A 14,228-nucleotide genomic window follows, 5' to 3' on the forward strand; every position below is an offset into this window, starting at 1 on the left:
TAGGAAACATTGGAACTTTTGGGGTATGGAACAGCAAGTGGGGAGCAAAAAAAGACCTCCTGTAGCTAACGGAAGTTGTTCGGATGCAGCTTATGGAAAGAGTGGTAGCGATGTGATGGTAATGGGTGGATCAGTAGAGTTGAACGTTGTTGATTCAACTAGTTTTATGGTGATAAGTTTCATAAGTAGCTTTTCTACGTAGCAATAGAAGTTTGAAACAAATCTGAAACACGTAAAGAAATTATATTTTATTTAGCCTATTTTAATCATAAATGAATTTAAAGTAGCAGATGTCATTTGGAACACGTGGTCGTTGAGAATGTAAAATAAATTCATTTAAATTTAAAATGCAAACCGCCACTTTTCTGAAACATTAATATTCAACTAAGAAATGATAGCAGCCAAGCGATATGGCTAAAATTGAAGTAACTAAACTATGATCTATAAACAGACGAACTGCGATGTAAACAAATCACACTGTCAAACGAGCAATTTTTATTTGTTTACCTCCGAAAAAGCTAAAATCCCGATCGGACGGGAACGATATCTTGGAAAATGGCTGAATATTATAAAGCGAAAACAAGCAAACTGGTCCTAAAGGGTGAAAGTTCAAAGTGGGTTCCAACAGTAGTCGAATATCGACAAAAAACTCAATACATTTGCATCTTTTCAGAGGCACGAAGCGAAAGCACAAAAAGGACAAGAAGGATAAGGAAGCTAAACGTGCCCTCGTTGTCGACACGGATGCGGTCAAGCATGGTGGTTGGAGGATAGTGACAAAGACCAGCGATATTACCGGCTCGATTGCATTGCAGTTTGATAAGCAAGCTTATGTAAAGGCACTGGATAATGGGCTCTTTACGCTGGGAGCACCCCACAACGAAGGTGATCCACCGGATCCGGAAGAAATATTCAGTGCCGTATTGATCAACGAGCAGAAGGTCGCATTCAAGTCTGGTTACGGAAAGTACCTGAAGGCGGAAAAGGATGGTATGATAACGGGTCGTTCTGATGCCGTGTCGGCACTGGAACAGTTCGAGCCAGTGTTTGACCAAGGCAAAATGGCTCTGCTCGCTGCGAACGGATGTTTTGTGTCGGTGGACCCGGAGGATGATGCACTCGTGGCTATCAAGAAAAAGGTTGGCAGCGATGAAGTGTGCATGATTCGGAGCTGCGCCGGCAGGGAAGACATCTCCAACAAGGAGCTACCGGCCGAGGAATCCGGCAATCTTGACCAAGTGGAACTAAATTATGTGTAAGGGAAATTCACGAGAAAACCGATTTACAGCCGAAACCTATGTTTGTATTTTACGCGTTACACTTTTATGCTAATTTCAGGAAAAAGTTTCAAAAATTCCAAGACAAAAAGATACGCGTCAGCAACGAGGACAAGGTGGCGCTGAAAAAGGCAAAGGACGAAGGAGCACTGCATGAAGCTTTGCTGGATCGACGAAGCAAGATGAAGGCCGATCGATACTGCAAATAAAACAGAGCACCATTCTCACCGTGTAATAAAGTGCATGCATGAACGCTGGTTTAAGATAAAGTATGTTTGGACTTTTATTTTATGTTGTATTATTTATTGCCCGAGCTGCTTCACCTTTGTTGTCTCGGTACTTTGTATTTGTTTTGCTCATGCGTTACTGTTAGTTTGATTTTGGTGAGTATAGTGGTTGTTTGCCATAGTGATAATAATGATTTTTTTTACCATGAATGTTATCATTTCCGTAGTTATGTTGCCAAAAACCATGTTACGAGCGCTAAACCGAATTTTGATAACGAACTATTTTATGTTTATGTGAGTGTTTTTGCTTCTTCTGCTAATCGTCTTTTCTGCTATTGTTTGATTACTGTTTTAACCTACGAGAGGTTTGCTGTTTTTATCCGGTTTATGTGCTACCATCCTCATCATCATCATTGGTTGACTCTTTAGTGTTATTGGAATATCAGTTCGTTAGAGCCAGTTTTTGTACCTGCGTTCTAACCGGACACGAGCATCCCGTGTGCTCTCACGTGAAGCTAAATCGTCATTAACCTGCCGAATTGCAGGCTTCGTGTTCCGTTCACTCCAGCATTCGTTATGGACATTTTGGGAGTGTTGTGGTTTTGTTTTGCTTTTACTTTCGACCGGAACCGGTCCCCCACCGGGATGTTTCATATATCATTAACAATTTCGTTTATTGTTCCATTCCATACATGCAACTCACTCACACAGTTCACTTCAGTTCATTTTATCCTTCACCTAGATAGCCTTCCGTTTGTCGGCTTGCCATCAAACCCATCCTAATGCATTGTTAAAAAAAAAGTTGGATTGTATTGTGTGTTCCAGGCAGAAAAAAAACTAACCATTCCGTTTACTATTTTTGGTTTCGATTGAGACTAATTACGCTGCGATGTGAGGAGTGAGTGAAAAATCTTGCCCTAGAATCTGTCATGAGGCTAAACGCGTCTGCTAAAAACAAAACGTAGATAAACATAGGTAAAAAAATAGATGCTATAGAACGCGGAACGTTCCATAATTAATGTACAGCATAATATGATAATCCGTTTCACACGAATACAATCCGTCTTCAAATATCTACAGTAGAAAAGAGCCAATCCAAAACCAGAAAATGATCTCTATAAATGTATCACTTTCTATCCGCAACACAGGGTATTGTGTCATGAATGTGGGAAGAATTTACGCTAGGATTGACATCATTTTGCAATTGCCTTGGAACGCAATCGAGCGTATTGTGTTCCTTGGCATCTCTTGCCCTCTGTGCGGAGCGAGATTCTACGAGCGTTCTGATTCTGAATTTGAAAAAAGAGAGGCATTACAACTGGATAGAATAGATGTCTGTTTTGGTGGAGGGTGTGTAACGTGTATAAATTCTTGCTGTTTGCTTTGTCTTCTGGTTGGTTGTGGTGCAGTCGTGTGCCAACAGGCCCCCGGCGGAACACGGCTTCTAACGCAGTAAGCCTCAGCTAATCGTTGACTGGGCTCTTAATTGTCTTAACCATTCTACAAACTCATCGAGCATTACGGGCCCTGAAACGAGTAGAAAATCAACGTTAATGACATTAATACCTGGACACGCGACTACGGTAATCAGCGGACTACTGCACTTACAAGCTCCATCGACGTCGTAATTCGTTAGATCGTTGGAGATGGTGCGGGAAAACTCTAGAATATTACACCACTGATCCTTGTTGATCACTTTGTACTTGGACTGCTCTAAGAATTGGGCAAATTGTGCGTATAGTGGCCAATGTTTCCCGAGTAGTAGCTGTAACATTGCTTTCGCCGTGTCAATGTCCATACTACGCTGGTCTTTATCCTACGGGGACAATAGAAACAAACTTCAACCTTGCGTAACTGTGGTTCGTAGCAGCAGCAGCAGTAAAACTTACCCTTGCAAAATCATACGCATATCTGTAGATGATTTTGAACGAGTTCGGGTCATTTAGCATGCTTCTTAGATACTCCAGCTTGCACTGCACCTTAGAGGCGGTGTCACACTGCAGATCCGTCAGACCCTTCAGCCATTCGCCCTGCGTAAAGAAGCCCATCTGCTTGGCACCCATCTTGTACGCCAGCACAAGCATTGCTACATTCTCAGGTTCTACTCCAATGTCTTCGCAAAACTTTTCCATTCCTTCCGGACCTGAAAAGGATAATGAACACCGGTTTAAAACGTACATCAAGAACAACACCGAAAACTCAACGGAAGCGAAGCAAAAAATGCTTCTTCCTGTTGGGTTCTAAAATTAGTTCTATTGTTTACGAACAAAAAAACCGGAGGGAGGACACAAAGAAACATACAGTCGTTTTTTTGCCGATTACTTAATACATTTGTAAAACAATATGTAACGGATGACGATGCCCATTCCGAGCAACTCACCTAAAGTGTCCGTATCATCCGGTGTGGTGTACTCCCGGAACCAGGCAAGGCATCGCTTCTGACTGAAGGCGTCTTCCGATTTACTGTAACGCCTAGAGCTGCAATGGAAAAGAGTAACAACACCCCAAAACAAACCCTTGTCAGTGCTTCTTGGTCACAAAAAGTGTATCCCCACAGCAAGTACATTCCGTCACCCATCGTTAATCTCGTTTCGTTGACAGATCAATCGAAAAACGGCACTAAACGCTCGCTGCTGTAAATGTATTGCACATCGGACAAAACCGCGTAATTTAGGCCGAGAAAACCGCGCATATGCACACACTTATCACTGTTATCGTACTGGGGCAGCGTAACCCTCACAACAGCGCTTGTTTCGTGGACGGCGATTCGCTGACAAATGGAAAGTGAAAATTAGGAAGGAAAGCAATTCGTTCGTTTCGCAGCGGACCCGCCGTGTGCCTGTGTGCTAAAAATATCATGTTGATCTTTTTTTAAAAAGACGCGCCATGCAGCACAAACTGTGATCCTACGTATACGTAGCACATACGTTGATCTTGGTGGACCGACCGAGCACGCGATGGTCGGTCAAGAGGAAGTGGCAACGAGATGCATTGCAAAATGGGGAAGTAGCTAACGCTAGCTTGAGATATAGACGTTCACATAAAATAAGCTTGTCTGGACGGGATACACACTCTAACTGCACGATCTTTGCGGATCTACGCAAACACTCCCTATGGGACACCAACCACTCCCCCGAGGGTCTTACTCCATCTCCTTGTAATGAACTTACCTTTGATAACTATTTCGTTGCCTTTTTGTCGACTGTTGGTCCTCTTCGCTGGGCCTCATGTCTATGGCGTGACGACGTTTACCTCTGGGCATTTGTAATTTGTCAATTGTGATGCCTGTACTGATGGCTGACGACGACGGTTCGCAATCCGTTCCAGGGGTATTCCTTCCCTATGACGAGCAGTTCTCGCGTACTGTGCTGTGCGATCCTTACCACTACTTCCACATCAGGTTCCCTTTTTCCTTTCAGTGCAGTAATCTCAGTCGCTTGCAAATTGCCTTAACCACCAAAGCAACCAATAGCTAGCCACAGCCTTATTGCAATCAGTCTTTGAAGGCAGAGAACGTAGCTTCCGGTATGCGAGGAAGTGTGATGGATTTAAGGCAAAGGGATTCAGCGAACCAGCTGACCGGCACGGCAAATGATTATGGCGAAGAAAGTATGCGAAAGAAAAACAGATAAAACATTATCAGTGTGTAAACTTTGCAAAATCGATACTGTCACGAAAATCAATATTGAGTAGAATCCGGTTCGGGGGCTTGAGAATCGTGGAAGTTCCTGAACCTCACTTGTATTAAGATATCAGGAATCTTTCAAAATCCTTACAATTTGCCTCATTTCCCATTCACAGGTACCGTATTCACTCGGATAAATATACCCAGGCGCTAGCTATCTGTCTTTCGTGCGCGCTGGTGTGAGCTCCGTTGCTGGACACTGGCAGATATCTGCAGGAGTCCCAGTAAATCCGGAATCGGTGAATGAAAGCTCGGTGATGAATATTTACCGTCGTGTGCTGTTGGCTGCTACAGGCTATCGCGCAATGCACGATTGGAAAACGTAGTCAGCAGGTACAGTAAAAAGAGTACACTTGTCGCTATCGTGTGCTGATGCTGCTGCTGCTGCTGCTGCTGCTGCTGATGGTGATGATGATGATGGTTATGCTTTCATGTTTTTAACAACGCAATGGGAAGGGAAACGAAGAAGCTTGACAAACGACGGTAATCACATAGTCGAACCCAGCCCTTAGCGTGCACTGCTTGCTGCGACGAACACCAACCATGGGGTTTGGCCGAGCAACTAGCTGTCAAAACGCGTTGTATCGGGTAGAGTGAGCGAGAAAGGCAACGAAAAGGCAGAGTGAAACGAAGCACTAATATGACAAACGTCAAACAAATTCAAAGTGTTGCCAAAAATACAAACTGCTTTCGCGTCCTCGCTGGTGTACCTGCTCAAATTCTGTACCCTGGTCGTGCGTAGCATCGGATTGGTGTTTGTTTTTTATAAATCTACCCGAATCATTGCATTTGCGATCGTTTCCAACCAACGATTGCACCCACGTGTCATTCGTACTACCCGTGAATCGCAATGAATCAAGTCACACCACCACCGAGGACCCTGTTTAAAAAGCAACCACCCTTGCCGAAGGACTACGAAAGTACGTCGTCCGATGAGGATGGTTACCTGTCGCCATTCAATGGATCAGATGATGGAAGTGATGCGGTCGAAGGAAGTTTACTCGACGAGATGCCACCGTTCTCTGCCTGCTCTATGTCACCGTCGGCACGGTCACTTTCACCAATCGAACAGGAATCGTTTGAATCGCCCATCTCGACACCGAAATCTGGCAGAAGCTACTCGGGCTGTAGCACACCGTTGTATGCGACCCCACCGCCAACCAATCACCAAACAGGGATCGGTGCTCAACCGGCGGAAGGGTATGTTACGCTGGACGAAATACATGCCCGCATCGGAATGACCCCACCGGATGGGAACGTTAGCCGGAGTCGCCTGAACTTGGAAACCATCTTCGAGGGTGTGTTCCTGGAAACACCGCCAAAGAAAGAGTTCCAGTCGAAGGGAAATCTGTTCCGTCGATCCATACGAAATCGAGCGTTGTTGTGTGAAAAAGCGGAACAGAAAGAAAACATGCCCTGAGGAGCGTGCCAGTTGAATAGCTTCGTAGCCTGTTTAACGTTTTTTAGGTAGTGGAATGTTTTATAGTTTTGATTTCTTGTTCAATCAATTTGCAATATGATGATTGCACAGCGAGGATTCAGTTTTTTATACCTATCAATAGTTAGAAGCGAGCGGAAAGATACCACCATGTGGTTCATTTTCATTCCAGTTTGGTAGCTCGATGTCTACCCGGGAAAAACTTACGTTATAAGCAAAGAAGAAACGGTCGTGCCTTTTTCAGGATTTATACGTTACTGAAATAATCGATAGAATAGCATCGCCATGTGGCTGTTTGCTCGCGAGTTCGCTATACCGTTGCGAGCAAGATACGAATAAATACACCATCCAAGTACGCATCGATAGGTGTGTAGCAATGTAGTTTGCATTTGTTTCGTGGTTATTGAATTTCATCGGGTTAGTGATTTGACCATATAAAATAAGAAAAAGGTTTGCGCTGGGCTGACCGGATCTAGCTTCGCATCATGAGTGTTATGAACATTACCGGTATGCTGTGTTTTATTACGAATTGATAAAATTACTAACCTACTTCCGTTCTGTGCTTTCAGGATACGATATTATCGAACAGATCGGAAGCGGAGCCTATTCGGAGGTGTTTCATGTGCGTTGTCGAAGATCGGGGAAATCCTATGCCGCCAAACACCTGATCGATGCGTGTTCGGATTTGAATTGCGATGTAGCGTTTCCAGAAATTCAGCTGATGAGATCCGTGCCCAACCATCCTAACATTATGCACATTTTCGATCATGTATTGTACGTCTGGGACTTCTGGGAGAATGGTTTATTGGCTTGGATTGGATTTAGTGGATCTATTGTTACCTTTCTAATTGCTAGCGAGAAAAATGCTCTGACGCTGATCATGGATTTAATGGACATGAGTTTGTACAATTACATGCAGACCCGGGCACGTCCATTTTCGGAAAACCGAGTCCGAAGAATGTTGTACCAAATTGTCCTAGGGTTGGAACATTTGCATCAGAACGACGTATTTCATTGCGATGTTAAGCCGGAGAATATATTGGTGAAATTTTCCGATGGAATTGTTGGCAGAGTAAATGAAAACACTCACGATCATCATGTAAAGGATGTGTGGAATTGAACTTCGTTTTTTTTTATAGAGGGAAGCTCTACAACTTGCCGACTTTGGAAGTGCGAAACGGATTACGAATCGTCCACCATACGACATCTACATTGCTACCCGTTGGTATCGGGCTCCGGAATGTATGCTCTCGTTGGGTTATTACGGGCCCAAGATGGACATTTGGGCCGTGGGTTGTTGTTTCTATGAAATGCTCACCTTGAAACCACTATTCCAAGGCGATAGTGAAGTGGAAATGTTGGACGCAATACATACGCTGCTAGGATCCCCATCATGTACCGTGCTGGAGCAATTCAAACCATTAAATGTGAATAATTTAAAGTTTCCGAGCCGAAAAGGAATAGAGCTCCGACTTCATCTTCCACTAATGAACCCAATCGGGGTTGATTTGTTGAAGAAAATGTTGGTCTATGCTCCGAATCGGCGAATCAGCGCAAAAAACCTGGTTAAGCACGTTTACTTTGAGGAACTAATGTACGTATTCAAAGATTTGTATCATTCGATCGACCATTCATTCGGGTCCTATCTCATTGCGAGCTTTTCTTTCCCCATTTCCAGTAAACGCAAAAAGTTATCCAAATTCTCATTGAGCCATCAGAGCATTCAGTATATTGCTGATGATACCGTTTGGCCACCTTCCATCGGTACCCAAAAAACAAAGGTAATATATCTCACCCACCAACTTAAAGCTCAATTCTAAATTGTCTGTTTTCTTGATCCTTTCAGCATCGTGATTTTCCTTCCGTATCGGTTCCAAGTGTGGCCAGTTTCCAAACTAACAACACATTTCACATCCTTTCGGTTGATGAGCAAAGGAGAATAAACAAAAAGAAGGAGCGCATGTGGAACATGAATCCCGCTAGCACGGAGAAACAAAAGCACAAATTTAGAATGTCGAGGAAACACGTGAAAATGACAGACGGAAACGGACTGTCGATTTGGTAGTAAACTTTTATTTTGTTATACATTTTCCCCTTTACTGCCCAAAGAGTGTCCTTGATTTTGCAATTTTGCGTCCCATCGCTTTTTGTATGGCTTGTCAAATCTACGATTTATATGCTATCTTTGTGCAAGCACGATGATGCTTTCTATATTTGCTAAATGACTCGCGGATGACTCATGACTTTAAATCAGGTACATTCGGGTTCATCATCGTTCACGGGTTGTTTCTTCCCGTTCTACACACGAATTGCGTGTAGTGATCCAATTACTCGTTCCAGTGACTTGAGGCAAGGTTTTAAGTACACTTTGAGTCGGACTTTAGTTTGATCGGCCCGCTTAACTAGCACGTTAGTCCATCATCATAAGCTGTTCCAGATCGTCCCGATTGAAAAGCTTGATCTTTAGGAAGCCTGGGTTTAGTTCGGTGTATCTGTAAAAAAAATCGGATGTTGTTGAACGCCTCATAATCCATTCAACGCACAGCTGCTTCACCCATCACTTACCTTATGTTCTTTGCTCTAAGCATTGCTATCACGCGCTGCTTGATGATCGGTTTACCATCGGCTGAATGTAGTCCACGGCCGGTTATGATGTACAACGTTTTAAAGCGCTGTTGAGAGATGAGCAATTTGGAGGCATTGTCGGCCAGGAACAGTTCCAAAGCGCGTAAAGCTTCTTGCGAGTGCAAATAGTGTAGGTCGAGCACTGCATCATTGTTCAGCTTCAGCTTATGCACCTCCATGATGGAGTTCGATGCTCTGCTGTTGTACATGTCGATCTTGGTCCGGTGCAGACGTGCTATCTGTGAGTAGTAATCGGCCAATCCTGGTACATTGCGCTGCATCGCTTGTCGTGCCTTTTCGTGACATTCGTTCTTAAGATCGAGATGATGTTGTGCCAAGTTCCGACATTCTTCCGCCTTGATCAGATGGAAGTTGATCGCTTCCTCGCCGGACAGACTGCAGGATCCCGTCGGCGATGGTGACGCAAAGGTGGGTGAGCTAAACAGATCGACCAGCTTTTGTTTTTCATTTTCTGCCCGTCGCTTTAGCAGTTCTTCTTTTTCGAGCATCTGCTGCCGTACGGTGTCTGGTATAGAAGCGTTCACCACCTGTACCGTTTCATCGAACCGATTATGGTGCGCGGTCAGAATCTGCACCAAGTCTTCGCCGTTTATGTGGGGAAACATTTCCTTCAGCTTCTGTTGTGACATCTGCTGGGCCAAATCGAGCGATCCTGCCTTCTGCCAGGTGGCGTCGGTTTCCTTCTGATATGCCGCCAGCGCTTCCTCCATCTCGATAATGTCTTTCAGGTTTGGAATGCCCGATGGGTTGGGTGGTTTGAACAGCGCAGGATACTTTTCCTCCGTCTGCATCAGCTGTGCCATACGTGCGTCTTCCCGTAAACTGAACAGTTTCTTCTCCTCAGTGTAGCTGTAGAGCGAATCGAGGAAGAGCAGATACAACTGTTCTGCCATTTCCGTTGCCATGAATACACGCGTCCGGTCGGACTGTAGATCGTCCAGTTCCAACGACTTGGGACAATGCTTGTCCTTGAAGATGGCGTGCAGTTGTTGCACCAATTCAACGCCGAGCTGCAGTTCAACCACCTCACTGTCCGTGACCTTGTCAGTAGCTTCCAGATCTAGCATCTCCCCGGGCGGAGACTCATCGGCAGCCGTTACAATCCGTCTAGCAAGCCGCAACTTTTGGATCGGCTGCGAAAAGTGTTCATTGCCGAGTACGAATCGTGCCTCGATTTCTTTCTTGATTGCCTGGGCAGTTTCCCGCTGTCCTTGGCCACGGCGAAGAGCTTCACGCGGTGACTGATGTCCCGATGGTATCGTTGTCATGTAATTTGCGGCGCCCTGGTCAGCTACATCGTTTTCTATCTTAAGCAACGAAGCTGGTCCCGATGCCGAAATGCCCTTTGCTATCTGCTCGTTGCAGTTACAGTCAAGCAAGTTCCATCTGAATGCCGTGTCCGTTAGTGCATCAACCGGCTCGCCTTGATTGTTTTCCACGTTCCGGTGTTGGGATGCTTCGAGAGAGCTTTCAAAGTTTTCCGATTTTTGTTCCTCGAGCAGTATGTTCGCAACCCAATCACCATCACCACTACACTTCTCAAACAAGTCCCACAGGTAGGATTCGGGAATCTTCGGATAGAGATTACGAATTTCCGAAAAGCTCGTATTCTCATTTGGGCATCCGCGCTTATGCTTTGTCAACGCGATTCGTTTCATATCGGTCTTTTTCGATGGCTTCTCCCTGGGTGGCTGGGAAGTTTGGGATGGAGGAGATTTTTGAGCTGATTCAGGAAATTTCATAGACTGTTTGGTCGGTTCCTTTACACTAGAAAGGAGAAATTCGGTGATTGGTTCAAGGTGTGGATTTGTCGTTCGTTGTGGTTGCGATTCTAGTGCTAATCCATCCGCAGTTTGTATTGGTTTCTTTTGCTTTTCTTCCACTGCTGACGATGCCTGGCCCCAGAACTGATCGTGTTCCGTATCGTAAGGTTTCCAGTTTGTATCCGTTTTACGCCAGTCGTCGGTGAAGTCCCACGAAAACTCATCTTCGTCTCGTCCATCGTACCCTCCCGCTGCACCGAGGTCGGTCTCTTCCTCGATCGTTTTATGTTGTCGAGGTGGTGCCACCTTCACCGGTGTGGCTATTTTCTGCAGATCGCGAGGTGGTTTGGGTGGTGGTATAGCCGACAGATCGGTTACACGATCGGTTGGCTTTAGAATTGAACTGTCTTTTGTTGCTTTTATCATTTCGCCCCAAGGTTCGGCCCATTTTGTTGCCTGCGGTACGGTGTTCGTTGATTCCTTCGCTGACACAGGTAAGTCGCTCGGTAGGATGGGATAGTGGCGCATCTTAACTGGAATGTAAAGTGCGTGCTCGAGCTTACACAATCGATACAGCTCCTGCACATTCGTGAGCTTCTCAAAGTTTTGCAGTATGTTCTTAATCTTTGGTTCCGGGACGCCATGTGTGTTCCGTATCGCTAGACTGCGACTATTATTCCGCCAGTGCGTCGTCGGTTCGAGCACCTCGAGGAAGTAACCGTGTGAGGCAGCGATCTTCACATACTCGAACATCTCCCAAAGCCGAATGTTCGTATTGTCCACTACGATTGGGCTCCAGCCGTCACGTGCTTTCGATAGCACGTTTTGCTGATTATACCGATGCGCAGCATCTAGCCCATCGGGCTGGAATTTGTACACTCCGTTCACCATGAAGTAGTCGTCGGCGCTAAAAATGTGATTACGATAATCACCCCCAGAAGTGCGGTCGATAAGCGAGCGCGCGAGGTAAGATTTGCCACTACCCGGAGCACCGCGCATAAGCACCATGACGCGATAACCTTGAGCCACCATGTCGAGGATGTTTTGAAAGTTCGCCGGTTGTTCAGCGGGCTTATGTTTCCCGGCGATCCGTGGATTTGGGTTGTTGCTGGGGACGGGCTGTTGAAATTGGACAGGAAAATTTCCCTTTTGAAGTAGAGAAGCGAAGCTGGTAGCCGTTTGTGTTGCATCGTCCTTGGCAATGTTCACCAGCTTGCGGGTGGCTCCCGTCGAGCGATCCGGACCATTGAGGGAATCATTATTATCGGTCGATAAGGCTATTGGTAGTTTTTGGGCAGAACTTTCCAGATTCGGGAAGGAAACAATTTCTTCCTCGTCTTTCAATAGTGCTTCGATACACGCATTTACTATGAGGGGACATTTGGAAAGAGAAGGGACAGTAGTTACCTCACCAGATCTACAACCTTGTAGCCGTAATCCATACTTACGATCGTCGTATTTTTCAATCGCAGCAATAATTCGGTGCTGGTCGATATGATCGCCAAACATTTCAGTAAGGTGTGCTAAAATTTCGTCCCTATACATTCTAACCTTTGCCCTTGGGATTGCGTTCTTTCGGGAGACGAATATGTGATACGGGGTGTCCAGTATTACCCGAATGATTTTTGTTTATCAGCTTGGGCGCTCCGTTGATTTGTTCGGCTGATGTATACTCAACCGATTGCTCTTCATACTATAGAAACACACATTTACACTGCATGGGGATACCATTAAACTTTCACTAAATAAAATGAGAAAATAACGCGGGTGTTTCGCGGAGTACAGTGGTAAAAACGTCGTACAAAACAAACACGTAAATAGAACAATGTGGCGAAACAAGAGTGACAGCTGGTCGCGTGTACGTTCAAGTCGCACTGGTTTGGCAACACTGGCACGCAGGCGAATCAGCTGTTTCGTATCGTCCCAAAACAAAGCAGATGCTGCGGATGTGAAAGTTTGTTTACGTCGTGTGGTTGTGCTGCGATGCGATGGAAAATTCACACCTAAATAGGGTAAGTTCGTAATTCGTGATCTTCGAGTGCATATCTGTAATGAAACAAGTGTCATCCACTTTTGCAGGCTCACATGTACGGTAGGCGAGCGGAAAATTGTGCAAAAAATCGACGATTCGACGATGCTATGGAATGCCATCGGAAGGCCGTTTTTCACTTCAATGAAGCATTGAAGCTGCAAACGAATGCGATTGTGCAGGAGTCGCTTCAACTGCAGCGAAAATACCACCTGAAACAGGTCGATTGGCTGCTGGTGAGGAAGCAACAGTACGATCGGTACCTACGAGCGCTCGAATATCAGCGACGCAAGAATCCCGAATTTTTAGCCCAACAGATCGAAAAAATGGACAAGTACAACGAGCTGCAGGTGGCGATCTATCATAATCTGGACGATACGGATGGATTGCTGGAATCGCTAGGCAGAAACATTGGAGCCAACAATCCACCCACAATTGGCGGGGCAGACAACGGTGGCACGAAAACCGTCAACGATCTGATCGCGCTTAATCACTCGTTGCACATACTGATCCAGCGAATGTCACAGAATGTGGATGAATATGCCACCGAGAACGAGGAGTTGCGGGAGAAGCTACGCTACTACGAGAAGGAAAAAGAATCGGGCAGCTCCGACGGTGGGAAGGTTGTTGGTGATGCCGAATCGTCGGCAAACACACATAAAGGTGGCCCTAGCACGCAGAAGCATACGCTAGGACTCATGCACGACAATCTGTCCACACTGGCACCGCTCGAAATGCCCGTGTTTGATTTGTCCGATTTTGACAATCATTGAGCGATCGGGCCGTGGATGACCATACCGGAAGGAAAACCTTTGTACCGTGTGCCCATCGTCGGTGGTGGTGCAGTGTGATGCAAACAGTGTTGCACCGAATGTGATAACACTACTTATATATTTACTTTAAATTACGAACAACGAGCTGTAGTGGAATGTGGTCGGTGGTTCACGTCAAGAGAAAGGGGTCGGTAGATATGTAAATATGTTGTACATGAGCAGACAGAAAGCGGACCTTTTTCGCGCCCTCGTATCTGTGCTTGTGTTGTTACTGGGCGTTACATCGATGTGTAAAACTATTGCTAATAAAGATTAATTACAGACGGATAGATTGCGATATGCGTGTTCGAGGTAAGGGCAGCAAATGGTCAGTAAAATAATGTGATGACG

General features: G+C 45.4%; 5 protein-coding genes across 5 annotated transcripts; 3 read left to right on the top strand and 2 right to left on the bottom strand.

Moving 5' to 3' along the window:
• Positions 1–555: 555 nt before the first annotated feature.
• LOC128709522 (protein FRG1 homolog) lies at positions 556–1,486 on the top strand. The gene is made up of 3 exons (XM_053804526.1): positions 556–614; positions 674–1,255; positions 1,339–1,486. Exons 1-3 carry the CDS (start codon positions 556–558, stop codon positions 1,484–1,486), a joined length of 789 nt encoding a protein of 262 aa, XP_053660501.1.
• A 1,477-nt stretch (positions 1,487–2,963) lies between these two features.
• LOC128709523 (DCN1-like protein 4) lies at positions 2,964–4,776 on the bottom strand. The gene is made up of 5 exons (XM_053804527.1): positions 4,675–4,776; positions 3,885–3,982; positions 3,394–3,647; positions 3,113–3,320; positions 2,964–3,031 (listed from the first exon to the last, which is right to left on the bottom strand). Exons 1-5 carry the CDS (start codon positions 4,764–4,766, stop codon positions 2,964–2,966), a joined length of 720 nt encoding a protein of 239 aa, XP_053660502.1. The 5' UTR covers positions 4,767–4,776.
• A 1,263-nt stretch (positions 4,777–6,039) lies between these two features.
• On the top strand, positions 6,040–6,609 carry LOC128709524 (uncharacterized). The gene has a single exon (XM_053804528.1). The coding sequence runs from the start codon at positions 6,040–6,042 to the stop codon at positions 6,607–6,609; it is 570 nt and encodes a 189-aa protein (XP_053660503.1).
• A 2,428-nt stretch (positions 6,610–9,037) lies between these two features.
• Positions 9,038–12,581, bottom strand: LOC128709521 (uncharacterized). The gene is made up of 3 exons (XM_053804525.1): positions 12,485–12,581; positions 9,193–12,403; positions 9,038–9,119 (listed from the first exon to the last, which is right to left on the bottom strand). Exons 1-3 carry the CDS (start codon positions 12,579–12,581, stop codon positions 9,038–9,040), a joined length of 3,390 nt encoding a protein of 1,129 aa, XP_053660500.1.
• Positions 12,582–13,024: 443 nt separating this feature from the next.
• On the top strand, positions 13,025–13,838 carry LOC128709039 (uncharacterized). Its single transcript, XM_053804024.1, has 2 exons — positions 13,025–13,048; positions 13,116–13,838. Exons 1-2 carry the CDS (start codon positions 13,025–13,027, stop codon positions 13,836–13,838), a joined length of 747 nt encoding a protein of 248 aa, XP_053659999.1.
• The last annotated feature ends 390 nt before the right edge of the window (positions 13,839–14,228 follow it).

The sequence above is a fragment of the Anopheles marshallii genome, chromosome 2, assembly GCF_943734725.1.
Source record: "Anopheles marshallii chromosome 2, idAnoMarsDA_429_01, whole genome shotgun sequence".
NCBI lineage: Eukaryota > Metazoa > Arthropoda > Insecta > Diptera > Culicidae > Anopheles > Anopheles marshallii.